The sequence below is a fragment of the Lachancea thermotolerans genome (genome assembly GCF_000142805.1).
Source record: "Lachancea thermotolerans CBS 6340 chromosome D complete sequence".
NCBI classification, from domain to species: Eukaryota; Fungi; Ascomycota; class Saccharomycetes; order Saccharomycetales; family Saccharomycetaceae; genus Lachancea; species Lachancea thermotolerans.
The window spans coordinates 1,175,621-1,202,303 of record NC_013080.1 but is presented as its reverse complement, the minus strand read 5'-3'; the positions used below and the strand labels follow the sequence as shown (position 1 = coordinate 1,202,303).

Sequence of the window (26,683 nt, the reverse complement as noted above, 5' to 3'; positions counted from 1 at the left end):
TTGCGTACTTAGTTATTGCTGCCCGACATGTCGGCCTGCAGACCCTCGGCGCGCTCCTTCATCGATGCGATCTCCTTGTCTGCGGCCTCAATCTGCTTCTGCAGGTCCTCGACGTTCATCTGGTTGGGGACAGCTCTGAACTTCTCCTTCATTTCCAGCAGTTCCCAGACAAGCCCGTAGGTGCGGAACACTGTGAAGGTCAGAAACAGGGTGATCCCGGTGAGATACATGTTTCTCTGCGCGTAGAACTTGCGGCTCTGCACTTCGTTGCGGTCGCTGACGCCCGACGCCAGAGGCGTCTGCGAGAGCTCGCTGTTGATACTGTACACCCGGTTGATGGTGTCGATGAACAGCAGCAGAATGAAGGCCAGGACACACTTGATTGCGACCTGCACCTGCGTGAGCCGGAACGGCTTGATCAGCGCCATCGTGATGGGCTTGCGGAACTTCGAGGGAACCGGCATTGCCAGCAGCAGAAACATGACCATCTCGAAGGCCAGGATGCCGAAGACAAACGTGTAATACAGGGTCATTGGTGTGCGGGACGGTACAGGGCAGGCGTTTAACCGTTTGCGAGTGGTGAGAAGAGGGATAGAGCTCGTCTTGAAGGGCCTCCGCAATACAGGGAAAAGAGTACGTGTAGAAATAGCAGTCTCCGTCTTAAGTGACTGATTGAATTTGAAGCCCGGAAGCACTTTGACGTATGCCATGACGTTTTCTTCGTTCGTTATGACACACGCATGTCTGGCATTTTCCTCATTAGATTTGCGGTGTACATTCCCCCCAAGACGAAAACAAGCCAGCTTCCTCGGAGAGCTGCGATGCCAACACAGGCCAGAGAGACAACTATAGCCGCCGCGTGGAGCGCGGCGCGGCCTCACGCTCCACTGGGAGAGGAAGTTTAGCCAGGCGCGCTTCTCGCGAGCTTTTTCCACTTTCTCGCCGACCCGGCCCCGGCGTCCGCTCGTCATCCCCCGGCAGCGCGTCACGTGAGTGTTCTGTTGCACGTGACAGAACGCGTAAACATCAGCGCAAAACGCGGATTCGCGAGCGGGCGGGCGGGTCAGCCGGGTAACACCCCGCCATGTTTGTTGTCGCTGTAAAAGCACAACATCCGTGGAGCCGCTCATGTCAGCCAGGCGCCAGAGTTCAAGGAGAGCAAAAAGAAGAGATAACGCTTGTTCCCGGCTTTTTTGCCGCGAGGACAGCGAATTATGTTAGCAACGGTCGCGCGCGCCCGTCGCAGGCTCTCTACAGCTGGGCTCCTTTCAGAGCGCCAACGCGCTTGTGTTGCCACTACCCGCCCAGGCTACGCTCTTGCGGCCGTCACGGCTAGCTGGCATCTCTGTTTTTTTCTGCCAACACACACCGTACTAGCTGCCCGAAAATTTTTTGTATCTTGTCCGTACGTGGTGCGCATGCGTCTGCGGTATTTCTAAGCGGGGGCGCGCCCCTGGCCGCGCGCCACGCTGTGGGTATTTAAGCACGAAGCAATTCTGGAATAGTTCGTCTAGCCGGAATGAGATTTTTTCGTTGAAGTTTTCGGGTTGGAACACGTGCCAGTTGCTTTTGTCGCCACGAAACTTTACGCCACCCGGAAAGAGCAGCGCACAGCGAGAGCAAGTGCGAGAGAGGGAAGCTTGAGGAGCTTGAGAGCACGTGCACAGGAGACACGAGAGACTAGCCGCCAGCCAAGGACTGAGGCCGGGTAAGTAGGCAAGCACTACCAGCACACATGACCTCGGAGGTAAAGACGGAGGTAAACGGAGACGGCGCCAAGGCGAGGGAGGCGGCCGCGCCAGCTGGCGCGCCAGCAGCTGCGCCGGAGGGCGCTCCAGCGGGTACTCCGGCGAGCGCTCCGGCGGGCGGGTCATCGGACGCTGCGCCAGGCGCTCCCGCGGACACGCCGGCAGGCGCTCCAGCAGATGCTTCGACTAAGACCCCGGCGGGCGACGGATCGCCGGTGCTGACGCCGGCGCCAGCGCCGCCGCCAGAGCCGGACATGAACAACCTTCCCGCGGACCCCATGCCCAAGCACCAGCACAAGCATGCGACCACGGCGATCAAGGCCGTGAAGCGGCTCAAGGACGCGCGGCCGTTCCTGCAGCCCGTGGACCCCGTCGCGCTGAACGTGCCACTGTACTACAACTACATCAAGCGGCCCATGGACCTGAGTACCATCGAGCGCAAACTCACGGCCAACGCATACGCGCAGCCTGAAGAGGTGTCTGCGGACTTCAAGCTGATGGTCGAGAACTGCGCGCGGTTCAACGGCGAAAGCTCGGCCATTGCGCAGATGGGCCGCAACATCGAGGCCAGCTTCGAAAAACACATGCTGGGCATGCCCACACGTGATGCGCCTCCAAGACCACGCGCCAAACGGCGCAGGTCCGAGCTCGAGACCCCGGTGGTGATCCGCCGCGCCGAGTCCCACAACGGCAGACCCAAGCGCGAGATCCACCCACCGCGCTCCAAGGACATCTATCCCTACGAGACCGCGAAGCCGCGCTCGAAGAAGCACCAAGGCGAGCTCAAGTTCGCCCAGCAGGTTGTCAAGGAGCTGATGTCTAAAAAGTACAGCTCATTCAACTACCCCTTCCTGGAGCCTGTTGACCCCGTCGCGCTCAACTGCCCCACCTACTTTGACTATGTAAAAGAGCCAATGGACCTGGGCACCGTGAGCCGCAAGCTGAATAACTGGGAGTACGAAAACGCGGACCAAGTTGAAGTCGACATCCGGTTGGTCTTCAAAAACTGCTACGCGTTCAACCCAGACGGCACTATTGTCAACATGATGGGGCATCGTTTGGAAGACGTCTTCAACACCAGATGGGTCGACAGACCAGTCGTCCCAGACGAGGAATCCGACGAAGAGGAAGAGGACGCGGAGTCCGACTACTCTAGCGACGAAAACCTCCGTGCGGGCGCCGACGATGACATTGACGAGAGCTCTATCACCAACCCAGCTATACAGTATCTTGAGCAACAGCTGGAGCGCATGAAAGTCGAACTGCAACAGCTCAAGACGCAAGAACTGGAACGCATTCGGAAGGAGAGAAGATTGGCACGTGGCAGTCGCAAGAGGCGCACGGGTCGCAAGAAATCGAGATCCACAGATGCCGCTGCCAGCGGCAAACGCAAAAAGAGCAAGCTGAAGGCGGTTGTAACATACGACATGAAAAAGATCATCTCTGAAAGGATCAACGACCTGCCGCCTTCGAAATTAGAAAAAGCTGTTGATCTGATTAGGAAATCGATGCCGGACATTGGTAAAGACGATGAGGTCGAGCTGGATATTGACATGTTGGACAACACTACTATCCTGACGCTATTCAATACATTTTTCCGCGAGTACGCAACCAGCAATGGCAACGGTTCTGTCGCAGATGAGAGCCTCAGGAGAAGCTCCATGTCCCCGGGTTCGGCATCGAATGCCAAGAAAACAGGCAGGAGGAGGAGCAAGGCCCTAAGTGAGCAGGAGCAAAACAAGCAAATTGAGAAGATTAAAAGCAAACTTGCTATTTTGGATGGCGCCTCGCCTACCAACTCCAATGCTTTCAACGCTCTTCTTGCGGGCGATGACTCCTCTGATGACGGTGATGATGATGATGACTTAAGCAGCGAAAGCGAGGAAGAGTGAATCTCTTAGCACTACCCACAAACCTTCAAAGTCAAAGTGAGAAGCAGTATTGTTTGCAGAGGCAGGCAGTAATTTCCACTCACAAGGATGTGGAAGTGGGGTCCAAATGCGGAACAGAGGTTCTTGAAAGCCCAAGCGGGCTGCGCGAAAAGCTGAGTTCCTGCTCAAAACTCGTCATGCACAGTTTAGGTGGCGGCGTTTCTATTAGGTGGAGTGAGGATTGTACGGTTCCTTTTTTGAACTTCTTACCGTCTTAACCCTCCTATAAGTTTGCTTGCAATATCAATCTGTAGCAGTGCAATTTTGGTGTTTACGCAACTCCAACCTTCGCACGCCCGACTGTGCTGCTCCTGGAGCCTTGACTGTTTATACGAGCCCACACTACCCCTCTATAGAGTAGAGCTACTGCGCTCTTCTGCATGCGACAACCTCATGGCTTTAGGGAGAGTGTCTAAGTAATATTGGTTTGTGCACGCGCTTTTGCGTAAAAATATTTTCGAACTTTTTGACAGATAGTAGAGGGGAATCTATCTCGTAGTAATAGAGGCTGGAAATCGAACCCATGTCTCAGAGATTTGAAGTGACCTTGTTGACGCACATGTTCCGTTATGTGCACTCTCTTGCTCTTGTGTCTCAGGTTGGTAAAAGTAAAACTTCCTCTTCATTACAGGCTCGGTGAAGCCTTGAACTGCTGAATTTCAAGCTTAAGTTAAATTAGACGGTAGCTTCCCTGCGAGACTTTTAGGGCATTGACAAGCTCAGTGCTTCGAACGCGGCAAGTCATTTAATGTCTTTGTGGGTGCATTCTCAAGACGCTATACCGCAGCTGAATTTCCACAATAATCAACTTGCTTGCGAAATATCTTTAACCGCCGAGTTTCATACATAGTACCCTTGCTGAAAGGGTGGCGGGCACGTTGCAACACGGTAGCTAGATAACATAGAGTTGAAATAAATCAAGTTCACAAAGCTTTTCGCTGATTGAGTTACAGCATAGGGTCCTCCATGTTATTGTTTACATAACTGTTCAAGATAACTTCTTAAGCTGTGCGACTTTAATTGTGTAGTTTTGCTAAATTGTAAAAATGCCAACCGAAACATAAATAAAAATTCACAAAACCTCCATCATGTTTCACATTGATTGCTCGCCCATTGAGAGTTAAGTCGCACCCCTCCTGACTGCCTTTGAGCATCAGGCTCCTTCGCTTGCCGCCGTGGACTACTTTACCTCTATTCGTGAAACAGTATATCGAACATTATATTTTATGCACTGCTAATTGAAGCTTAGTACGTCTGAAGCAGCTTTGTACAGACCCTATAAGAATGGCAATGGAAGCCAAAAACCTTGACTTAGAGGAGCTCTTTCAGAGCCTTAAAGAGATCACAAACGAGGGTTCTGAAAAGTTTGAAAATGTTCGGACTAAGAGAGCTGTCGACGACGCTTCGCAAGAGATTGATAGAGAAGATTTGATTGGCAAGTTCCTACAGCCTTCCAACACTTTACCGTGGGGACTCCTTGATCTTTTCCAAACAGTGCCAGAAATGAATTTTATGGGAGACCCAGAGAAATCAAAGGACGCAGATTATGATTATAAAGAGTTTTTACAGATCCCTGAACTTCTCAAGAGGACTTCTTACCATTTCAAGAGAAAAGGCATTGATGGTAAAATTGACAGCTACACAGAATCTGTGAACTTGAGCGAAATTGCCAATGCAAACGCTTCGAACTCTTTATCCATTTCTCGTAAGATTAATACGGAGAACAAAAGTGTAAGAGGTTCAACTGGTCAATTGCCTTTCACGCCAGGCGGTCTGACAATGTCTGCGTTCGGACAAGCGTCTGATGCCTCTGCAATGGCATCAGCTACAAAATTGTTACACAGGGATGAGCAAGGTCTTTTCGATATTCCGCAAGGTTTGGAACGTGGTATAATACCTCAAGAAATTAGTATGGATGGTAGCAACCAGATAGAAGAGCTGAACGCTTTGAATGAGATTGATAACGAGCTGGAGAATCTCCAGGAAATCAGCGAGAACCGGCGCAAAGAGGATAGCAAACTTGAAAAAGATGCTTCCGAGGCAATCTTAGGTAACGCGGCCCAGGATTCTGATGTTGAAATTGATGATCTGTTGCCCGTTGGAATCGATTTTGGGCGTACTATTCGTAAGGCGAAAAATGATTTGGGGCGCAAGGAGTGGGCCCATGTGGTAGATTTGAACCACAAGATTGAGAACTTCGATGAACTGGTGCCGAGCCCTGCAAGAACGTGGCCTTTTGAGCTTGATGTTTTTCAGAAGGAGGCAGTTTATCATCTTGAGCAAGGTGATTCTGTCTTCGTTGCTGCACATACATCAGCTGGTAAGACAGTTGTGGCTGAGTATGCAATCGCAATGGCCAAGAGAAATATGACAAAGACCATTTACACCTCACCTATTAAGGCTTTATCCAACCAAAAGTTCAGAGATTTTAAAGAAGATTTTGAAGACGTTGATGTCGGTTTAATTACTGGTGACGTTCAAATAAATCCAGAGGCGAACTGTCTTATCATGACTACTGAAATTCTGAGATCAATGTTGTACCGTGGCGCTGATTTGATCAGAGATGTTGAGTTCGTGATTTTTGATGAAGTCCATTATGTTAATGATCAAGATCGAGGTGTCGTGTGGGAAGAAGTTATAATCATGCTGCCTCAGCATGTTAAATTCATTCTGCTATCCGCAACAGTTCCTAACACCTATGAATTCGCTAATTGGATCGGAAGGACCAAGCAAAAGAATATCTATGTCATCTCAACGCCAAAAAGACCAGTTCCTCTGGAAATTAACATATGGGCGAAGGATAGGCTGGTTCCTGTGATTAATGAAAAGAGAGAATTTCTTGAGGCTAACTTTAAAGCTCATAAGGAGCTTGTTTCAGGAAAAAGTGGCCCACCAGACCGTAAAAACGAAAAACCAGGAGCGTCTCGCGGCCGCGGCGGAAGCGCTCGTGGGGGAGGAGCAGGTCGAGGGGGTGCAGGGCGCGGAGGCTCTCGCGGAGCGGGTGCCGTAGGCTCCAACAGGAGTGACTTCTTCAAACGAAGCGGGCCAAACAAAAAAACCTGGACTAACCTCGTCAATCATCTGAAATCGAAGGATTTACTGCCCGCAGTCATATTTGTTTTTAGTAAGAAGCGCTGCGAAGACTATGCGGACTGGCTAGATGGCATCAACTTCTGTACAGCTAAAGAGAGGTCACAGATCCACATGTTCGTGGAGAAATCAGTGACACGTTTGAAAAAGGAGGATAGAGACCTACCGCAAATTATTAAAATGAAATCCCTCGTGGAAAGAGGTATTGCGGTTCATCATGGCGGTCTTTTGCCTATTGTTAAAGAACTAATCGAGCTGTTATTCGCCAAAGGGCTGATTAGGGTACTGTTTGCGACTGAAACATTTGCAATGGGGCTGAATCTTCCTACAAGAACTGTTGTATTCAGCGAGATTCAAAAGCACGATGGTAACAGTCTGCGTAACCTAAATCCTGGTGAATTCACCCAGATGGCCGGGAGAGCTGGTCGTAGGGGTCTCGACAAAACAGGTACCGTAATTGTCATGTCTTATACGTCTCCTCTGGAGCAAGCATCGTTTAAAGAGGTCGCCCTGGGCGTGCCTACAAGATTGCAGTCGCAATTCAGACTAACATACAATATGATTTTGAACCTTCTAAGAATTGAGGCTCTACGTGTGGAGGAAATGATTAAATACTCTTTCAGTGAAAACAGCAAGCAGACGCTACTGCCGGAACATGAGAACAAAATCAAGTCATTACAAAGTCAACTGGATAGCATTGAATTCTATGAATGTCCTCATTGTGAGAAGGATCTTGACAAAGCCCTTGATGCCACTATCAGGTACAAAGAGTGCACGAAAGATTTAATGAACGAGCTTTCAAGCGGAAGCAGCGTTTTCCGTGTTCTTAACGTCGGCCGCTTGATACTTTTTAGAGATCTTAACGATTGTGCCAAACTCGGATTTGTGTTCAGAAATCTACCAAAAGAAGGCCAGGTTGTGGTGATGACAATCACAAATCCAAGCACTTTAGAAAATGGTCAGCCAAATCATTTGCCATACTTGTCAACGATTCCAGACTTTGTAAAGAATAACTTCAAGCCATTCGAGAAGATTGAGTTTTTCATGGAGAACATTTCAATGGATAGCATCGAAATCATTAGTGCATTCACATTAGATGTGCCCATGACTGACATTATGAAACAAGAACCGGAAGTCATTGACAAATTTAAGAGTGAGGTATCTCTTATAATAAGGATATCTCGTAAGTTGAGGGAAACAAAATATGAGAAGAAGGGAAGTTTGAAGATCCACCAAGCTGTTCTTGATAGAGAAAAGATCAAGACTGAACTTGCTTCTTACGAGTGTTCCAGGTGCCCCAATTTCGACGTTCACTTCTTACCCAAATACAAAGAGTTCGAAATTCAACGTGACATCAAGTCCTTGTACCATTTGATGTCCGATCAGAATTTGTCTCTGCTACCGGACTATGAGCAGCGTCTGTCTGTCTTGAAAGACGCAGGCTTCATAGATCAGAACCACAATGTGTTACTGAAGGGAAGGGTTGCGTGTGAAATCAACTCAGGCTATGAACTAGTTTTGACAGAGTTAATTTTGGACAACTTTTTGGGTGACTTCGAGCCGGAGGAAATTGTTGCTCTGCTATCAGTATTTGTCTATGAGGGCAGAACACGCGAAGAGGAGCCTCTCGTAACAACCCCGCGTCTAACCAAGGGCAAAGCAAGAATCCAAGAGATTTATAAAGCGATGCTGAACGTTTACGAAAAGCATCAAGTACCTCTGACGAAAGACGAAGCCGAATTTTTGGAAAAGAAGAGATTTGCTCTCATGAACGTGGTGTATGAATGGGCGCGTGGGCTATCTTTCAAAGAAATTATGGAGATGAGCGTGGAATCAGAGGGAACTATTGTGAGGGTCATAACGCGTTTAGATGAGATTTGCAGAGAAGTGAAGACAGCGTCCATCATTATTGGCAATTCGAATTTGCACATGAAAATGTCTCAAGCTCAGGAATTGATCAAAAGAGATATTGTTTTCGCGGCAAGTTTGTACTTGTGAGCAACAGAAAGCGATTGTTGTTTCAAAAAATTAGTGGTGTATATATACAAGCGAAGTAAATATTTTGGAGCTTAATGGCCGAAAACGCCTTTCATGATCGGCTTGGCAAGCTTCTCTTGCAATAAGCGATCAACGGCTTCTCTATCGTTCGTGAGGCTAATATAGCCGATCAACGCATGGAAAGACCTTTGGTCGAAGACCTTTTGAACCCTCAAAGGTACAGCACTTTCAGCCATCGGGATGCGTGCGAGCTTCTCGTACCGTTGTCTTATGTATCGTCGCAGCAGTGAGCTGATGAATCTCTTTGATGTGCTAAGGTGGCCCATTTTGTCACTGTAATTAAAGTCAAATCCGGATATGTCTTGAGGCGATCTTTTAAAAACACTCAAGAGCGCTTTGTTGACGCTAACCCTGAGGAGTGAGTGGCCCAATATCTGAAGGTGCCCGACCTGAAATCTCTGCCCATCAGGCATCCGTACTGCGCAGTCCTTTTTCGGGTAAAGACATTTAGAAACCTCTTGCGGCTCTTTGCAGGAAACCCCATACTTGCTGAAGTCCAGTTGCTCCCCAAAGACTTTTATTCTCTCAGCGTCTTTGCTCCAATTTTTCCTGGGAATACGATTTGTTCCACCAAACTCTCTTCTAGCACCAAAACGCCAACTACACTGGACAGAGTTTCGAAAAAATGCCAGCCTCGCCAAAGCGTTTGAGCAGTTACTAACAAATTGGGCCATTGGCCAAAGACGGAGCAGCTACGAGGGGCAATAAAGGTGCAGAGAATATGTGTACTTTGCGTTGCCCCAGTAAAGATCACGTTTGATGCAACTAAATGATTTTTTTTGGAAGAATAGCGAAGCTCATCGCTTCAAGCTCATCTACCGCGCAGTATTAACCACCGAGCAAGCCTACCAATTACTATGGCGAGTAAGGCGTCTGGATCATCCAGTAAGAAGAAAAGTAGTAGTTCTAGCTCTGACGAGCCAAGAGCTCCAAAATTCAAGCTACCTACAGCTTTCATTACACGGCCGACCAACAAACAAGATGATAGATCCATCAGCAACGCCTTGATGAGCAAGAAAGTTATGGAGGCACTTGAAATCTCTAACTCCGGTATGTGCGTCGTTGGAAGGGTTGGCGAAAACGGCGTTGTGGCGATCGCGCAGGTTGGAGATGAATCCCAACCCGATAATGTTGTACAGATTTCGGAACCGCTAAGAGCCGTGGGGAACCTTATTCTCGGCGACCGCTTAGAGGTGAAAAAAATAGTTTCGCAGCCCGAATACGCTTCAAGCGTTACTATTGGGTCTCTTCAGGGTGTCGAGATTCCATCTGCTGCGGCTAAGAGCATTGAAAAGTTGCTAGACGAATGTGGCCTTATTATGCCGGGGATGGCGTTTCCGGAGCGCCAGGTTACTGAGGACTTGAAACTTGATCTAGTAATTCTCGATATCAATGACATGTGTGTCGAAGACCTACCCGATATATCGCAACTTTCACTCGACTCTTCCAGCTCTGGAAACAGCATTTTTTACCTGTCGCCTCCTGCGATCTTCCGTAAAGGCTCTAGCAAAGTCAATTACAGTACAGAAACTGCTCCTTCAACGAAATACAGCCTGCCTTCGGCGATGAGTTATAACAGTGTTGGTGGCCTTCAGAAAGAGATAGAGTTGCTGAAACGTACCATCGAGCTGCCGCTGCATCAGCCAACATTGTTTGCAGACTTTGGAGTAACACCACCACGAGGAATACTATTGCATGGCCCCCCGGGAACCGGAAAGACAATGCTTTTAAGGTGCGTTGCAAGCGAAGCAAATGCTCATGTGTTGACTATCAACGGGCCCTCGATAGTGTCCAAATACCTGGGTGAAACAGAAGCAGCGCTGAGAGATATCTTCAACGAAGCACGTATTTACCAACCTTCTATCATTTTCATCGATGAGATCGACTCCTTAGCTCCAAGTCGAACCAGCGACGACTCTGGTGAAGTCGAAAGCCGCGTGGTTGCCACATTGCTTACTTTAATGGACGGAATGGGCAGTACAGGTCGTGTTGTTGTTGTAGCCGCAACCAATAGACCTAATGCTGTCGACATGGCCTTAAGAAGGCCTGGAAGACTAGATCAAGAGGTAGAAATTGGGATACCTGATGTTGAATCTCGGCACGATATTCTTTTAAAACAATTTAGAAAAGTCTCAGAAAAGCGCCACGAGCTCACCTTAGAAGATATCCAGGCGATAGCTTCCAAGACGCATGGATATGTCGGGGCAGACTTGGTTGCACTGTGTCGGGAAGCGGTAATGAAAACTCTACAACGGGGTGTATCCCACAGCTTGACCAAGGATGAAATGAAGATAACTATGAGGGATGTAGAGGACGCGATGGCAGAAATCCGCCCTAGCGCTATGAGAGAAATCTTCCTTGAGATGCCCAAAGTGTATTGGTCTGATATCGGCGGCCAGGAGGATCTCAAGTTAAAGATGAAGGAAATGATACAGCTTCCTTTGGAAGCACCCGAGTCATTCTCAAGGCTCAGTGTTTCAGCTCCCAAGGGTGTTTTGTTGTACGGCCCCCCTGGTTGTTCCAAGACGTTAACGGCCAAAGCCTTGGCTACCGAGTCTGGAGTCAACTTCCTTGCAGTGAAAGGCCCCGAGATTTTCAACAAATATGTCGGAGAATCTGAGCGCGCCATTAGGGAAGTGTTCAGAAAGGCCAGAGCTGCTGCACCCAGTATCATATTTTTCGATGAAATCGATGCTTTGTCGCCAGACAGAGACTCTGGAGGGTCAACTTCTGCCGCAAACCATGTTTTAACTTCTCTTTTGAACGAAATCGACGGTGTCGAAGAACTGAATGGTGTAGTGATAGTTGCTGCGACCAACCGCCCCGACGAGATCGATGCAGCCCTGCTGCGGCCGGGGAGATTAGATCGCCACATTTACGTGGGTCCTCCAGACTTTGAGGCTAGACTACAGATATTGAGAAAGAGCACCAAGGATTTCCATTTGATAGACTCAGACGCCCTCCTTCAGGAGTTTGCTCAAAAGACGGAGGGTTGCTCAGGCGCGGAAGTGGTACTGCTCTGCCAGGAAGCCGGATTGGCGGCCATCATGGAAAACCTCGATGCAGAAAAGGTTGATAGAAAACACTTTGATAAAGCTATTGCTGGAATTTCAAGAGGCATTGACAAGGAAATGCTAGAGTACTATGCTGAGTTCCAGTCGCGCAGCGGAATCTCTGCCTGAGGTTTTTGTTTAAACATGTAATGGTGTTGATATCACTCGGCACGCTTTTAATTTATCAGATTTTAGTGAAGCTTCTGGTTTAGGACTAAGATGAGGAACTTTTTCTATGTATAACAGGGACTACGTGAGCGGGCCGATGAGCAAGACAATCAACACCCGGAAATTTAGGCGGACCGTGCGAGACAACTTGCTCAATGTGCTGAGCCGTGTCTCGGATGGGGAAAGTCCTCAGGTTTTGGTCGTTCAGCAGAAGCTGGTGCGATATCTGAACGGGCTGTGCACCTTTAGCCAACTGAAGGAGTCGAGCGCTGTCTTGCATATTATAACTGATGACGCGAACTGTGCGAAGAACATTGAAGAGGTGCTTTCAGTGAGCGAGTATCAATTGGTCTTCCTTGTCGACGTAAGGTCAGATATACGTTTGCCAGAAGGGCTAACTAGGGTTATCAAGAATTTCAAAGACCGCAAGGCTCACCTGGTCTACGTATCGTGGGAGACGGAGCCGTCAAATAAACAAGGAAAGCTGCCACACCATCTTAGCCTTCAATTGGACTCGGCGGTGCCCATATCCCCGTGGTTTGTGCTGCCCACTTGCACTTTGGATGACAACTTGCTGAGTTGCGAAGTGCTGTACAACGCCGACGGCGACAGCCTGTATGCGCCTGCTGTGAAGACTTTGCAGAAGGCTACGCGCGAGGTGTTGATCCAGAACCTGTCGAATGCAGTCCAGGTTGTGCTGAAGGAAGCAGGGCTCGCAGTTACGCACGCGGCATCTTTCGGGAACACCTCGCATAAACTAGTAGACCACGTACGAAGCAGCTTAGAGGGCCGAAAAGATGAGAACGATCGGTTTGTGGAAGACACGCTTTACGGCGCCCGCCATTCCGGGTTGCAGTGCAACCTGGTCGTGGTAGAAAGAGACATGGATCTGCTGACGCCCCTGTGCTCGCAGCTTACGTACGCTGGCATTCTGGATGACCTCTACGAACTGCGAGGGACAAGCCTGGTAAACCCGCCAACGCTCACGGACGTGGAGGTCAAGACGCTCGACTACACCAAGGACGAAGTGTGGAACGAGCTGAAGTTCAAGAACTTTGGAGCGTTGGGACCCCGGCTCAACGAGCTTGCGCGGGAATTACAAACAGAATACGACGCAAGGCACCAGGCGGAGAGTGTTGGCGAGATCAAGCAGTTCGTGGAAAACCTCGGGTCCCTGCAAGAGCGGCAAAAGATACTGAAGCTGCACACAACGCTGTCGTCCAAGGTGGTGAGTGAGGTCAGCGAGCTGGAGGACGGCGAAGAAGAGTCTCTGTTCAACCGGGTGGTAGAGCTGGAGCAGGACCTAGTAACCGGAAACGCGAGCCAGCGCGCGAGCTGCGACAGGATTCTGGAGCTCCTGTACGAGGGCCAGTTGCCACGCTCCGCGCTCGTCCGGCTTTGCTGCATCCTGTCGTTGACGTGCAACGGTGTGCGCGAGCGCGAGTACAACCTGATACGGACCGAGATGTGCGACGCGTGGGGCGTCAATGCTGTCTTCCGTCTGCAGCGGCTAGCCCGCGCCGGGATGTTCGTGAGCAAGCAGAACGCGGCAGAGCACTCGCCGTGGCACGACTTCAACTCGTTCGCGGCGTACCTGGACCTGGTGCCCCAGCAGGAGGGCGAGAGCGACCCGGGGAGGCCGCTGGACGCGTCGTTCGCGTACTGCGGCTCCGTCCCCGTGGTCACGCGAATGGTGCAGCTGCTGTACGACCGGTCAATAGTCACCAAGACGTTTTCGTCGCAGCAGCCCTTCATTATCTCGCGCACGCCGTCGTGGCGCGGGCTGGAGGAGCTGTTCGGGCAGCAGTACGGGCGCGACAAGGTACGCGAGCAGAAGTGGGACGCGTCGGGCGCGGCACGGACCAAGATCATCGGCAAAAGCGAGGGCGCGGACCCAGTGCTGGTCGTGTTCGTGGGCGGGGCGACCGTGGGCGAGGTGGCGACACTGCAGTTCCTGTCGGGCCAGCTGCGACGGAAGGGCGTCCACAAGCGCTTTATCGTGCTCGCGGATGGGATAGCAGGCGGCGCGCGGATCGAGCTCGGCGGCTAAGTGTGAGTTTAGCCGCCGAGCGCCGTTTGGCGCGACATATCACACGTGACTCAAATGTCACACGTGATCAATAGTGTGCGCAACGGCCTCTCCCGCGCTCCATAAAGGGGCCGGCCCGCGACGCTGGCGCACCTGCGCGACAGCGCCAGACGAGCAGGACCAATCAGTCAAACAAACATGCTTGAGTTCGACAAGAAGTTTTGCGATAAAATGCCGTCGTTGCCGCTCGAGGAGCTGCGCGCACTCGAGCGTGAGTACGTGTTCGCGCGGTTCGACTTCGAGGTCGCGTTCGACCTCGGCTGCAAGGTGCGCCAGTGGGCGCGCGAGCTGTTCCCCGCGGACGCGCTCGTCGTGGACTTGTCGCTGCCTAGTGGGCAGTGCGTGTTCCACGCGACCACGAACGCGGGCACCGCGCTCGACAACGACATCTGGGTCGCGCGCAAGCGCCGCACCGCGGTGCGCTTTGGCTGTTCGAGCTTCGTGATGGGCCGCAAGCTGGCCGCGAAGCAGCAGCAGCGCGCCTCGCTGACCATGCAGGACGCCTACTTCGTGGATCCCGCCGAGTACGCGTTCCACGGCGGCGCGCTGCCGCTGCGTGTTGAGGGCCTCGACGCGCCCGTCGCCGTGCTGACCGTCAGCGGTCTTGCGCAGGCCACGGACCACGCGTTCGCACTCGCGTGCGCGCGCGAGTTCGCGCAGCGCCTCGCGCAGCGCGAACTCGACCTGGACTGAAGCAAAAGTGGTAAATCGATGCAATGTTTTATACAGCAGCGTACATAAGAAATAACGGCGCGCTAGTCGGTATTCGCTCTGCAGCGCTCAGTTCTCGGCCTGCTTCTCGGCGGCCAGCTGCGCGTAGAACGCCTCACGCTTGTTGATGACGTTCTTGTGGAATCCCCACCACCAGTAGCCTCCCATCACGCCTCCGATGGCGAACCCGATTGTGATGTCTGCGATGATTCTCTTCTTGAGCGTTCCCGTGATAGGTGCGATGGCCGACATGTGTGTAGTGCTGTGATGATGTGAAAGCGGTTAACGGTAGCCTGTGCTGAGTGTGCTGTGCCGCGCTGTGATATTTCGCTGCTCTGGCCCTGTCGATTTCTGCTTCTGCGCCAGATATATCGCCTTGCCGGGCTAGTTTTTTCACGGCTGGGCCCCGCGGCCAATCACGTCGCCTGGTTTGCTCGGCCTTTTCGCTCGTAAGACGTGCTACGAAGAACTTGGGACATTCGCAGAGTTCCCAGCGCATCTCTCGCGCGACCAACTACGCCGGGAGCACGAGCTGGGCAAGAGAAAGACGAGACAATAGCATAGCACTGCAGCACAGCACAGCATAGCATCGCACAGCGCATACACAAACCAAGAACAAGACACAGCATGATTTTCGGAGCTACCAGCAGGATCGCCGCGAGAAGAGCGTTTACCGTTAGCGCAAGACAGTCCGGCGCGCACTTCAAGGAGGGCGTGTACTCGAACATCCCAGTGAAGGTGCGCAACAGAAGAATCCCTTTCGCCGTGATCCACTTCGGCTACTTCACACTGGGGTTCCTGGTGCCCTTCATCTCGTCGTACGTGCAGCTGAAGAAGTCGGGCGTGTTGTAAGGAGGCCGCGATGGTGACGCGGGCCGGCACGCGCGCGTGCGCGGTGCATAGCGCAGCGAAGCGGCGCCTTAGGTAGTGGTATATATATATTCATACATGTGCATGTATGTCGCCGAGCGGGCGAGATCACGTGGCGTACGGCGGCGTTGCCGCGTACACAGTGATCACATGAGGCCGTGCACAATGAAACAAATACACACGTGATGAATCGTAGAAGTGTATGTAAGTGCGCCCGTACTAGGCGACTGGAAATATGACGTACACAGTGAGAGGAATACACGCTATATACCGTGCAAGAAGACATTATTATTCCGCGTGTATGGCGACGGAATGACCATTCGTGAGCAGTGACATACCCCCGCATCCCCGCAGTCGCCCCAGGCAACGCTCCTCGGCCTCCGATTGTCGGCGCCGGCGGCCGCCGCCGCCGGCGGCCTATATAAACAGCACCAGCACCAGCACCAGCACCAGCGCCAACGCCAACGCCAGCACCAACCGCCCAAACCAACCGTCAAAACTACTCGCCCCATGTTCAGGAGACACCTCAGCTCGCTGCCCAAGATCAAGGTCAAGTCGCCGCTCGTGGAGCTCGACGGCGATGAGATGGCGCGCGTCATCTGGGCACGCATCCGGTCCCGGCTCGTTCTGCCGTTCCTCGACGTGGACCTGCACTACTACGATCTCTCGATCCAGAACCGCGACCGCACAGAGGATGCCGTCACACATGATGCGGCGCACGCGATCGCGCGGCACGGCGTGGGCGTGAAGTGCGCGACGATCACTCCGGACGAGGCACGTGTCGCGGAGTTCGGGCTCAAGCGCATGTGGCGGTCGCCTAACGGCACAATACGCAACATCCTGGGCGGCACCGTGTTCCGCGAGCCCATTGTGATCCCGCGCGTGCCGCGGCTGGTGCCCGGCTGGCAGCAGCCCATCATTATCGGTCGGCACGCGCACGGCGACCAGTACCGGGCCACGGACACCTTGGTGCCCGGGCCTGGCAAGCTGGAGCTCGTGTTCCGGCCTGCGGGCCGCGGCGCGGCCGCGGCCCGCACGCTGCACGTGCACGACTTCGAGGGCGCCGGCGTCGCGCTGGCGATGTACAACACGGACGAGTCGATCCGCGGCTTCGCGCACGCGTCGTTCCGGCTCGCGCTCTCCAAGCAACTCAACCTCTTCCTCGCGACCAAGAACACGATCCTCAAGCAGTACGACGGCCGCTTCAAGGACCTGTTCCAGCAGCTTTACGACGCGGAGTACCGCGAGGCGTTCGAGCGCGCAGGCATTTCATACGAGCACCGCCTCATCGACGACATGGTCGCGCAGATGATCAAGTCGCGCGGCGGCTTTGTGCTCGCGCTCAAGAACTACGACGGCGACGTGCAGTCCGACATCGTCGCGCAGGGCTTCGGCTCGCTGGGCCTCATGAGCTCGGTACTCATCACTCCCGACGGCAATGCATTCGAGAGCGAGGCCGCCCACGGCACAGTCACCCGCCACTTCCGCCTCCACCAGCAGGGCAAGGAGACCTCGACCAACTCCATCGCGTCCATCTTCGCGTGGACCCGCGGCCTCGCCCGCCGCGCGGACCTCGACGGCACCCCTGCCGTTGCGGACTTTGCCCACGCGCTGGAGGGCGCCACGCTACGTACGGTCCAGGACGACGCCATCATGACCAAGGACTTGGCCCTGGCCTGCGGCAAAACCGACCGCACCGCCTACGTGACCACGGACGAGTTCCTACAGGCCGTCGAAGACAGGCTTCAGCGTGAGCTGCGCTCCATCCATTGACATCTGCACTGTACATACATTACCTCGCCTATGAAACGTTTGTAACGCTCTACACGGGCCCTGGCAGCTCCGAGCTCCGCCGCCGCTGCTGCTTCTGCGACTCGAGCGCTCGCTCCCGCTTCTCCAGCCACTCCCACGCGTAGCATAGTGAATAGTAGCTACCCACGCACAGCGTGAGCATTTTGCCGACCGGCTTCGCGAACCGCCGGTAGATCATCGCGTGCGGAGAGGGTGCCTTCGAGGCGGCCTGCGCGTTCCTAAGCACTACCGTCGGGTACATGCCTTCTCGATATCGTTCTCGTTCTCGTTCCACCAGTCGCGGGAATCGCTAAGTTAGCTGAGGATGCTTATATCTACAAGAATATACAATCTAATATAACCGGTCACTGACGACGGATACTCGACTCGTTAGCGCTCGGTTCCGGCTGGCTCTTCCCAGCTGATTCTTCCTTCTTCAGACCGCGCACGCACCGCCACAGCAGGTTATATTCCTTCTTGTCGGCCCCGCCGCAGCCCATCCACCTAATCTTGAGTGCGGGGTCCACCAGCAGCACGTAGCTCGTGTATAAATTGTTAATCTGAAGGTCCTCGCGGAGGCCAAATGGGAGTTGGTCGCGGTCACCTATGAAATAGCGACTGTGGCGCACTGCAGGAACCGTCGAACGGAGCTTCCCAATCGCAAGTTTCGCAAAGACGGCCTTCAAAAAGTTCTCAGTTAAGTTGAGCTCCACAATTTGCGTCGGCACGGAATCCTCCGGCCCGTTCAGCGCGCTCTCATCCTTGAGATAGTCGCTGCCATCGCCTCGGAAGTACGACTTGCCCAGCTCATCCCCAGCGGCACTCGTGAATATGCGTACCACCGAAATCTTACCTCGCATAAGGTCCTCCACGTTCTGCGGCTTGCTGTCGCTCAAGCTGCGTCCGTGCATGTGTGGAAAGTAAAGCGCCCTGTCCTTTCGCCAGAACGACTGTGGTGACAGGAATAACTTACCCTGTGTCTTACGGAAGGTGTAAACGTCGAACAGCCCACCCTTGCTAAACTGCAGCTCCAGCTCGCGCGCCCTCTGGTTTGTCTTGGCGTCGTCGAACAATTCGCGGAATGAGTTACCCTCTTGGTATTTGGTGGATCCGCTTGGAGGCTCGCGGAGCCCCACTGGCCGCACCAGCTCACGTACCACATGTTCTTTTGGCGCTGTGTTGGCAACATGTTTTTGGAATCTCGACAAAAACTGCTGTCTGGAGCAGCTGCTGAAATATCTTTTCATCTGTATTCTCTTGCGCGCTACGCGGTCTGCTGGTATTGACGGCTTCGAACCCTGGGTTGGCGAGTTAGTATTTGTTCCTGCTGCGGTTGTTAGATATTTAAAATTGTACAATTTTAATGTCGATATCGATTTTAGCCGGGGAAGCAAGCCCAATGCACTCGGAAAGCCAAGTCTCCCGCCTGAGCTCCATTAAGCATCGTTGACCCACTGCTTAGGGAGGATAAGTACCCTTCAAGTGCTGCGCCAACCTTCTGTAACTGCCTCTCGATGCCAGGGCTTTCGTATCATAAAATTTAAGCCCCAAACCGCCTCTGCTCCAACTTTTCCCTAACATTAGAAAGTGAGAAAGAAGACAAAACACAACTGAGCATGGGCCCGAAGCTGAAGTTGCTGGTGAATAAGCCCGCGAATGGCGAGTTCCATGTTTCTAACGAAGCTATAACCGGAAAGGTCGTGCTGGAGCTGGAGAAGCCGGCGCCCATAAAAGAGCTATCTGTAACAATGCGGGGTACATCACAGACAATAGTTGAGATGACACCAGAGGCACAGAACCTGATACGGCCGCACTTCCCTATGAAGTCGAGTCATACGTTAGTGAACCAGAAGCGGCAGCTATTCCCTCCTGCCAATGTTAGCAAAGCGCTAGACGGACCGGGGAAAGGGTTCCAAGTGACAAAGGGTTCGTACAGCTACGAATTCGAGCTGAACATCCCGCATTGGCTCAAATGCATGGGTGACCATGGGCCTCGGGGGGCAGGCTTCAACAAGGATGAGGAGGAGCCACGGCTTCCGCCCAGCTTCAACAGCATCGCGTCGCAAGCCCCAGCAAACGATCCTATAAGCTTCTATCACAAAATGGGTACAGTGACTTATTACGTCAAAGCACAACTAATACTAGGGAAGAGTATGTTCAGACTGACGCCGTCAGACCCGATTTTGGAGGCATACGAGGTGATTAATTTCTTCCCGGACCCCAACAAAGAGCGCAGTTCCGCGGGCCGCACGCAGAGCTTCGTGTCCAAAAAAGCAGTACAATTTGAGAAGGAGCTCTCAGCGCGTCTCGAAGTTAGAGCAAAGCGTCTCCAGGAAGTCCACCGTTTGGATCACCTTTTCAAGTCCGGATCTCGTCGCCTTGACAGGGTATATTTGGTTTTCGAAACACCCCCTCCCCCTAAGTTTGCTCTGTCAATCACCCGTTGCAGGCTGCAGCTCGTCGAAGTAGTGAATTATCTCTCGGCAGGTCACATTAACGCGGTTACTGGGCTGATTCCAATCTTGGATGTCCCTCTGGACCGACAATTGGACCCATCGAGAATACGCTGTTTGGAGAACGGCACCGCGGAGTGGCCACTCGACCTCAGTAACAACCCAGAGTTAGCAAGCTACAGATTCAATGAGGAGAACCTCATATTCCAAGGAAACAAGTTGTTCAGTTTTGTTTGCTGCAATATACGACGCGCCTTCAAGTTTCATCTGACCTTGACATTGAGCGCAAATGGAAAGAGCTTCGAAATAGACATGTCAACTACAACAAGCGCTATTTCCCTTGCCTCCGCCGAAGAGCATGAGCCTTTGCCAAGGTACGACGTTTCGGATGCTCCACCCGTTTACCTTAAATAATGGCTACGTAAACAGGCTCGCATGGATTATTGCTTGGTTTAGTTTTCAGTTGCAAAAGTACACAGCGGCATGCAATGCACATGCAGTCTTATAGACAAAACATACTATTTTTATTCAGAATTGAAGCTTTTGGGTATCATCTTTTGGCAGCGGCTCAAACTGCTTACAATAGCATACCAGCGACCAACAAACCGCCCACCAAACCGGACCCAACACCTAGAGCGCCAGCGGCATCGGTTTGGGTAGAAATAACAACCTCGGAGCTAGATGAAGAGGTGGCCGAAGAGTAGGATGAAAAGGACGGGGTTGTGGAAGAGCTAATTGCAGTGGATGAAACAGCGGAAGAGCTGGACACTGGGGCAGAAGAGCTAGAAGCAGGGGCAGAAGAGCTCTGGGAAGCAGAGCTGGAGCTGCTGGAAGCAGAAGCAGAAGTGCCGGAAGCAGAAGCAGAGCTGCTAGAAGCTGGAGCGGAGCTGTTAGAAGATGAAGCGGAGCTGCTAGAAGGTGAAGCAGAGCTGCTAGAAGGTGAAGCAGAGCTGGAGCTGCTGGAAGCAGAAGCAGAAGTGCTAGAAGCAGAAGAGCTCTTGGAAGCAGACGAGGTGCTCGACGCAGAAGAGGAGGAAGAGCTGTGAGAAGTAGAGGCGGAAGAGCTCTTCGACGCGGAAGAAGAAGCAGAGCTCACAGAGGCGTTTTGCTCGGAGCACGAGCTCTTGAAAGCAGAGTACGCAGAGTCCGCGTCGCCGTTAGGGCACGCGGAGTCCAAGCAGCTCTTGACATCGCCGGCCTGCTTCTCGCACACGCAGGAGACTGCGTCCAGGTCGCAAGTAGACGACTTCTTGGTGACCTGCGCGACACAAGCCAGCAAGCAAGCTGGAGGGGTAGCTAGAACACCACTAGCGAAACCCACAACAGAGATGGCGGCAGATAAAGCAATTGTAGAACGCATTTTCGCTATCGCAGAAGTCTTTTAAAGTTTGCTTGGAATCCTCGTAACTCTAGAGAAGTACTTTGATCAAGCCTAACCAAAGATTTCGAATTATGGAGAAGATTGTAGATCCGGATGGTTTGTTTTACTCTCAAATTTTTTTATTTACTATTTTTATAACAAGTGCTCGAGGGCACGTGATATTGAAATCGGGGAGAAGCCCGACATGAGTTTTATATTAAGACATAGTTGCAATGAAAGCTCTTCTCTAAAGAAATGCTCGTCCGCGGTGAATACTGACCTGGCCGAAAAGATCAGGACGCGTTGTCGTAAAAGTCCAGCTCATTCCAAGCTTTTTGGATCGCGCTTTCTAAATAATGAAGTGAAATAAATGATGCTGCAAGCAAGTTTGCCTCATATGTTCTTGACTGAATGCGCTAGTGAGCGACGCAGTATGCGATGAGCCTGTAAACATCTCTGACAGGATTACTGTTGTTTACAAGTATCCTGCAACTCTTTGTCGATGTTGCTCATGTCTTCATTGCCGTCAACCTCTAGCAGCTTGTTAAGGTCCGCCGAGTCTGCGCTCCCAAAGCCCTTACTGACAGGCGATTCCCCAAGCTGCTCAAGCTCGTCGAGCAGTTGCCCAACCTCATCGCGGTATTTGCTGTCCTCGTAGTCGTCGCGCTCGTAAATGGTTACTATCCGGCCCACCAGCTCAAACTGCTGCCGATACACAGGCAATTTGTCGGCGTGCTCTTCAGATTCCGAGTTTGCGTCCATCCACTGCGTGTATTCTACATGCATTTCCTTCATCGGCTGGTAGAGCACTTCTTTGGCGGACATTTGGTTGAGCATACTTTTGATGGCATTCTCGACACCCTCTTCGTCATCGGCATCTCCTTCAACTAGCTGGCCCAACAGCTGCGATAGAATGTCGTCAGAGTTGCCTTTTTTCTTCTCTTCCATGAGGTTGGTGTCGACCTTGGTGCCGTTCTCTTTTAGACGGTCTAAAGTGTTGGACACAATATCCTTGAACCCAGCGCCCTTGCCGCTTGTACTCGCACCTGTCACCCCGTTGAAAGCGCCTGTATCAGTCGTCGCCCCAGCAGGTTGGCGAGTCCCAGTGGTAGCGGCAGGGTCGCCTGATCCCGCCTCCCCTAAAACATTCAGCAACTGCTTGAAATTTTCCACTGTTTTCTTGTTCTCCTCTGAATCGCCTCCTTCTTGCATCAGCTTGGCGAATTCGCTCTGTAAATCCTCAATCGCGCTAGCGGTTTCGGGATTGTTGTTGCTCATCGCTGCCGCGCTCTTCGAAGTTTCCGCAGCTGTGTTGGCTTGCTCTTCATCCAACTTGGACGGATCCTCTAGGAACTCATCAAGGTCATCGTAATCATCTATGTTCGAGCTCATGATTCAAAGGTCTTTCGGATTTCTTCTCTGTTTCACTGGCATCGACTCTAGCTTGAATTCCAATAAGATATATACAATGATAAAAATTAAATACCAGCAAGTCATCGAACAAAGCAAAACAACCAGTTACAAATACAACCTTGCAACTTAGCGTGATTGAATCGCCCTAGCCCGGAATGAGTAGTTTGTGTTTACAGCGTTTGCAGGAAGAAAGGTATGTAATCGACATTTGGCGCGAGTTTGTTCCAAGCGCTGAGCGCGATAGAAGTATCGGTATACCTCGCACTAACTAACATGCTAAACAGGAAGAAGTGGAGAAAGGACCACCCCTTCGGCTTTTTCGCAAAGCCCACCAAGAAGCCAGATGGTTCTATGAACTTACAAAAATGGGAAGCTGGGATACCTGGCAAAGAGGGAACAATTTGGAAAGATGGCGTGTTTCCCATTACCATCGAATATCCAGACGATTACCCTTCGAAACCTCCTAAAGTGAAGTTCCCCGCCGGGTTCTACCACCCGAATATATACCCCAGTGGAACGGTGTGCCTGAGTATTTTGAATGAGGACCAGGACTGGAGGCCCGCTATTACCCTTAAGCAGATCGCGCTGGGGGTGCAGGATCTCTTGGACAGTCCCAACCCCAACTCGCCTGCGCAAGAACCGGCGTGGCGAGCCTTCTCCAAAAACGTGAAGGAGTACGAAAGGAAAGTGATAGAGCAGGCTAAAAGATACACGAAGTGAGTTGCCATAGCTCGGCCTAGGTCCCTACAGGAGGGCTCTAGTATTGGTTACTATCGCATTTTTCGTGGGGCTTCAACATTCCGTACCAGAACACTTTCTTATGTAACATTAATTGTGTGATTGTTCTCTATTGGCTATGGTACATAAAGTCCTAGTTAAAACTACTTGCGCTCGTCAACTTTGTAATGGATGAACCGTTCCATCGTGCCAAAGCAACTTTGAGACCTGGCTTTAAGTTCTGGGTCCTTGTTCTTATCTACAAATTTGAAGCACTTTCTCATGCTCGGCAGGACCTTTTCCTGGAGAACATTGATAAACCCATCGCCAACGAACACTGGTTCATCATAATCAAAGTTCGCATCGCTGTAGATGTCGAACAATGCGTCGGAAATATCGATCATGGTAGCGGCTGGAGTATGCTCGTCCGCAAGTTTTTGGATCAAAAACTGACCAATTTGGCGGTTAAGCTCAACATGGCCAGGAAGTGAAGCAAGGCACGCCAGTATACCGATGCATCTCTGTTTGAGCTCCTGGTCCTCGCTTGGATCAAGTTCTTGGACGAGGTTATATTGAGTTTCTATCGCTTCAACGAACGCAGAGTTGGCGCAGTTAAACTTGCTCAAAAACGCAACATTGTCCTCTTGCATTTGCGCGGTCTTCAAAAGTGCCCACATCACGCCCAGCTTACCAAGCCTCATGCTAAAATCCGCTTGTTCCTCAGGGGTCTCACTGACAAGCGAGTCCCAAAGGTGCTGCCACATATTATTGGGCAGCTCAAAAAAGTTTATTTGCAAGGTTAGGTATAACCAGAGCATGTTGTTCCACGCGATAAGGATGCGTGACCTGAAGTCAGCAAAAAGTGACTGGAAAACCATGGGTAAGGAAACGGTCAAAGTTTGAAGCATCGAGTCGTCAAGCTGAGCATTCGCCCTTTCAACTTGAGCCGCCACGATTTCCAAGGATGCGGTAATGATATCTAGTGTCACCTCAATGCTCTGCAAGCTGACTGATGCCTGAGCACGCCTTTTGTTGAGTTCCTTAATCTTTCCGGACACTTCCTTGTCAGGCAAGCTGGCTACACTATCATCAAAGTCTTTTGTTGAAAGGCTTTTCTTCATTTCAGCAAGATCAATGGTCTCAATAGCTGAACAAGTTTTTCCGAGTATCTCGTTAACCTGCTCAGAGGAGACGTCCATGTCCAAAAACTGTAAGTATATGCCTTGAATTAACACTGTGGTAAGCCCATTCGCATTCGTCAGTTGCATTGTTGGCAAGGATTTCACAAATTCCGCCAAGAATGCGTCTTGCGCTACTGCGTCAATAAACCCAAGAGATTCAGAGCTCAAATCGTAGATGAAGTCCAAAATGGTATTGAAAAATGAAACTGGAATTCTCAGAGACACCTTCAGATCCTTTTCCACTAAAGCGTAATTCAGCACAGACCCAAGTACCGAAAACATGCAGGCCAGCTTGTCAGATTTTAAGAAGTCCTCCAAAATGCTATCGGAGCCACTAGTTAGCGCGACCACTACCGACACTAAGTTGTCGCCAAAGTCAAAAAGCAACCTTGTAGACTCTGCGCTGCTCTTGATATTAGCCTTCAGCGATTCTAACGACTTAAGTAGTTTTTCCAGACCACTTTTTATGCACGTCCAGATGTCAGAACGCCATAAGAAAACGCAAACGTCGTAGCCCTCTTCTAGTGCTAAGTTTCTAAGTAGCCCGTAGGACTCAACAACAATCTCCATGTTGTCGTCAGATAAAAGCTTGCTCATGATCAGGTGTAACAGCTTCTCTTTCAGAAAGAGCTTTCTCATGTATGGATCTTCGCACAGCACTGTAACTGATCCCAGGGCCATAGCCCTATCATTCGGAGCCGCGCTATTAAGTTGTTTGAGCAGAGGTTGAATTTTCTTTACGCTCATTGCTTCGTCCCTGTTGGTGCTTTTATTTTTGCCACCTAATGGATTGAGGTGCGACCTCGAGGCCTTGGATCTCCTCTTAGACTTGCCCATGTTTGTGAATACTGATTGGCGTTGCTTTCAGGATAAGTTGAAGACCTCACGAGAAAGATGACTTGTACAACGATACAGGGCGGTACCTGAGATGACTTGGACTGAGATGAGCTCAAATTTTTTTGTATGCAAGATCACCCGCAACGTGGGCACACTGGTGGGCACGACTTGGCGGCTAATGGAACTGCGTGAAGAAAGCTTTATTCACGTATAAAACCGTCTATCTCAGGTTTCCGCCTTTTTGCTTGTTCTTAACTTCTTTGCCATATGTCGTTGATTTTTGGTGTGGCCGATGCTGAATCCATTACCTCCTGCACAGCGAACACTTAACTACACTTTAAAGTTATGGTAGCACAAGAACAAGCTTCAGAATCGTTTGTTTAGTTGTGCTACGCCATTTCACGCATTACATTGTGTAAATTTTATGTTCCATCTTTTACTGCGTGTGCTTAGTATCGGGGTAAAAGAAGGACTTGAAATGCTCAATCATCGTAACAAACATTAATTAGTACATAATTCATATCGGACTACGGAAAGCTAAGATCTGCCGATACGCTGGTATATAATAGCGGGATGGCGCATTTGCACGGAGCGCTATTTTCTTTATCGCTAAGCAGCATGTTAATGAGGTTTGTAGAAAGTGCATTCGAGACCGATTCTTCAATATAGGATCGCCAACAAAAGCGAGTTTAAAAGCACGCATCTTTGTCCAAACAGGACAAGGCCCATTGGGAGTGCATGGGTTGAGACAAGACATTAAGCGGCGCGTCGTGCTTGCACTCGTTCACTTGCTGTCAGCCTGTTCCGCCTTTTGACTCTCCTGCACTTTTTCAAGCTCTTTTCTCAAGTCTAACATTGACTTGGGCGACAGTGGGTTCCCCTCCTCATCGTATTGGGGGACGTCAATGTCCGATCTCAGGTTGTTGTCTTTCTTGAGCCTCTCTATTATGATCGGCTCGAAAAACTGAGTACCTGTATATATCCCCACAAAAGTAACCAGCGAGAAGGCTATGACATCAAACGCTTTGATTCTAGGCATCTTAAGGCGTTCTTATCAAAATAATGCCAATGTCCAGCTGCTTCTAGTGTCTCTTCTAGCGTCGCAGCAAGTGCCCGAATCTTAATATTTTATTTTCAACTTTTCAAGACCATTAGTGTACTTAGTTTTTGAAATATACTTTTACCTTTAGGCTCAAACGCCTTCGAAAACAAA

At 51.1% G+C, this 26,683-nt stretch overlaps 18 protein-coding genes across 18 annotated transcripts; 9 read left to right on the top strand and 9 right to left on the bottom strand.

Moving 5' to 3' along the window:
* Positions 1-8: 8 nt before the first annotated feature.
* On the bottom strand, positions 9-1,130 carry YET3 (Yet3p; the record flags this gene model as incomplete). The annotated part of the gene is made up of 1 exon (XM_002553302.1): positions 9-1,130. One exon carries the CDS (start codon positions 1,128-1,130, stop codon positions 9-11), a length of 1,122 nt encoding a protein of 373 aa, XP_002553348.1.
* Positions 1,131-1,735: 605 nt separating this feature from the next.
* On the top strand, positions 1,736-3,640 carry BDF1 (chromatin-binding protein BDF1; the record flags this gene model as incomplete). Its single annotated transcript, XM_002553301.1, has 1 exon — positions 1,736-3,640. One exon carries the CDS (start codon positions 1,736-1,738, stop codon positions 3,638-3,640), a length of 1,905 nt encoding a protein of 634 aa, XP_002553347.1.
* A 1,323-nt stretch (positions 3,641-4,963) lies between these two features.
* On the top strand, positions 4,964-8,767 carry SKI2 (SKI complex RNA helicase subunit SKI2; the record flags this gene model as incomplete). Its single annotated transcript, XM_002553300.1, has 1 exon — positions 4,964-8,767. The coding sequence occupies one exon, from the start codon at positions 4,964-4,966 to the stop codon at positions 8,765-8,767; it is 3,804 nt and encodes a 1,267-aa protein (XP_002553346.1).
* Positions 8,768-8,838: 71 nt separating this feature from the next.
* Positions 8,839-9,501, bottom strand: KLTH0D14608g (KLTH0D14608p; the record flags this gene model as incomplete). The annotated part of the gene is made up of 1 exon (XM_002553299.1): positions 8,839-9,501. The coding sequence occupies one exon, from the start codon at positions 9,499-9,501 to the stop codon at positions 8,839-8,841; it is 663 nt and encodes a 220-aa protein (XP_002553345.1).
* Positions 9,502-9,684: 183 nt separating this feature from the next.
* On the top strand, positions 9,685-12,009 carry AFG2 (AAA family ATPase AFG2; the record flags this gene model as incomplete). Its single annotated transcript, XM_002553298.1, has 1 exon — positions 9,685-12,009. One exon carries the CDS (start codon positions 9,685-9,687, stop codon positions 12,007-12,009), a length of 2,325 nt encoding a protein of 774 aa, XP_002553344.1.
* A 106-nt stretch (positions 12,010-12,115) lies between these two features.
* VPS33 (tethering complex ATP-binding subunit VPS33) lies at positions 12,116-14,098 on the top strand (the record flags this gene model as incomplete). The annotated part of the gene is made up of 1 exon (XM_002553297.1): positions 12,116-14,098. One exon carries the CDS (start codon positions 12,116-12,118, stop codon positions 14,096-14,098), a length of 1,983 nt encoding a protein of 660 aa, XP_002553343.1.
* A 177-nt stretch (positions 14,099-14,275) lies between these two features.
* Positions 14,276-14,830, top strand: KLTH0D14542g (uncharacterized protein; the record flags this gene model as incomplete). Its single annotated transcript, XM_002553296.1, has 1 exon — positions 14,276-14,830. The coding sequence occupies one exon, from the start codon at positions 14,276-14,278 to the stop codon at positions 14,828-14,830; it is 555 nt and encodes a 184-aa protein (XP_002553342.1).
* Positions 14,831-14,917: 87 nt separating this feature from the next.
* COX9 (cytochrome c oxidase subunit VIIa) lies at positions 14,918-15,100 on the bottom strand (the record flags this gene model as incomplete). Its single annotated transcript, XM_002553295.1, has 1 exon — positions 14,918-15,100. One exon carries the CDS (start codon positions 15,098-15,100, stop codon positions 14,918-14,920), a length of 183 nt encoding a protein of 60 aa, XP_002553341.1.
* Positions 15,101-15,475: 375 nt separating this feature from the next.
* On the top strand, positions 15,476-15,700 carry COX8 (cytochrome c oxidase subunit VIII; the record flags this gene model as incomplete). The annotated part of the gene is made up of 1 exon (XM_002553294.1): positions 15,476-15,700. One exon carries the CDS (start codon positions 15,476-15,478, stop codon positions 15,698-15,700), a length of 225 nt encoding a protein of 74 aa, XP_002553340.1.
* Positions 15,701-16,228: 528 nt separating this feature from the next.
* IDP1 (isocitrate dehydrogenase (NADP(+)) IDP1) lies at positions 16,229-17,491 on the top strand (the record flags this gene model as incomplete). The annotated part of the gene is made up of 1 exon (XM_002553293.1): positions 16,229-17,491. The coding sequence occupies one exon, from the start codon at positions 16,229-16,231 to the stop codon at positions 17,489-17,491; it is 1,263 nt and encodes a 420-aa protein (XP_002553339.1).
* A 49-nt stretch (positions 17,492-17,540) lies between these two features.
* KLTH0D14454g (KLTH0D14454p) lies at positions 17,541-17,771 on the bottom strand (the record flags this gene model as incomplete). The annotated part of the gene is made up of 1 exon (XM_002553292.1): positions 17,541-17,771. One exon carries the CDS (start codon positions 17,769-17,771, stop codon positions 17,541-17,543), a length of 231 nt encoding a protein of 76 aa, XP_002553338.1.
* A 103-nt stretch (positions 17,772-17,874) lies between these two features.
* ATP10 (Atp10p) lies at positions 17,875-18,756 on the bottom strand (the record flags this gene model as incomplete). The annotated part of the gene is made up of 1 exon (XM_002553291.1): positions 17,875-18,756. One exon carries the CDS (start codon positions 18,754-18,756, stop codon positions 17,875-17,877), a length of 882 nt encoding a protein of 293 aa, XP_002553337.1.
* A 369-nt stretch (positions 18,757-19,125) lies between these two features.
* On the top strand, positions 19,126-20,376 carry ART10 (Art10p; the record flags this gene model as incomplete). The annotated part of the gene is made up of 1 exon (XM_002553290.1): positions 19,126-20,376. The coding sequence occupies one exon, from the start codon at positions 19,126-19,128 to the stop codon at positions 20,374-20,376; it is 1,251 nt and encodes a 416-aa protein (XP_002553336.1).
* Positions 20,377-20,539: 163 nt separating this feature from the next.
* CCW14 (Ccw14p) lies at positions 20,540-21,322 on the bottom strand (the record flags this gene model as incomplete). Its single annotated transcript, XM_002553289.1, has 1 exon — positions 20,540-21,322. The coding sequence occupies one exon, from the start codon at positions 21,320-21,322 to the stop codon at positions 20,540-20,542; it is 783 nt and encodes a 260-aa protein (XP_002553335.1).
* A 465-nt stretch (positions 21,323-21,787) lies between these two features.
* Positions 21,788-22,714, bottom strand: PEX19 (Pex19p; the record flags this gene model as incomplete). The annotated part of the gene is made up of 1 exon (XM_002553288.1): positions 21,788-22,714. The coding sequence occupies one exon, from the start codon at positions 22,712-22,714 to the stop codon at positions 21,788-21,790; it is 927 nt and encodes a 308-aa protein (XP_002553334.1).
* A 176-nt stretch (positions 22,715-22,890) lies between these two features.
* Positions 22,891-23,455, top strand: UBC9 (E2 SUMO-conjugating protein UBC9; the record flags this gene model as incomplete). Its single annotated transcript, XM_002553287.1, has 2 exons — positions 22,891-22,928; positions 23,020-23,455. 2 exons carry the CDS (start codon positions 22,891-22,893, stop codon positions 23,453-23,455), a joined length of 474 nt encoding a protein of 157 aa, XP_002553333.1.
* Positions 23,456-23,616: 161 nt separating this feature from the next.
* SYO1 (Syo1p) lies at positions 23,617-25,470 on the bottom strand (the record flags this gene model as incomplete). The annotated part of the gene is made up of 1 exon (XM_002553286.1): positions 23,617-25,470. The coding sequence occupies one exon, from the start codon at positions 25,468-25,470 to the stop codon at positions 23,617-23,619; it is 1,854 nt and encodes a 617-aa protein (XP_002553332.1).
* Positions 25,471-26,254: 784 nt separating this feature from the next.
* Positions 26,255-26,509, bottom strand: ECM19 (Ecm19p; the record flags this gene model as incomplete). Its single annotated transcript, XM_002553285.1, has 1 exon — positions 26,255-26,509. The coding sequence occupies one exon, from the start codon at positions 26,507-26,509 to the stop codon at positions 26,255-26,257; it is 255 nt and encodes an 84-aa protein (XP_002553331.1).
* Positions 26,510-26,683: the final 174 nt, after the last annotated feature.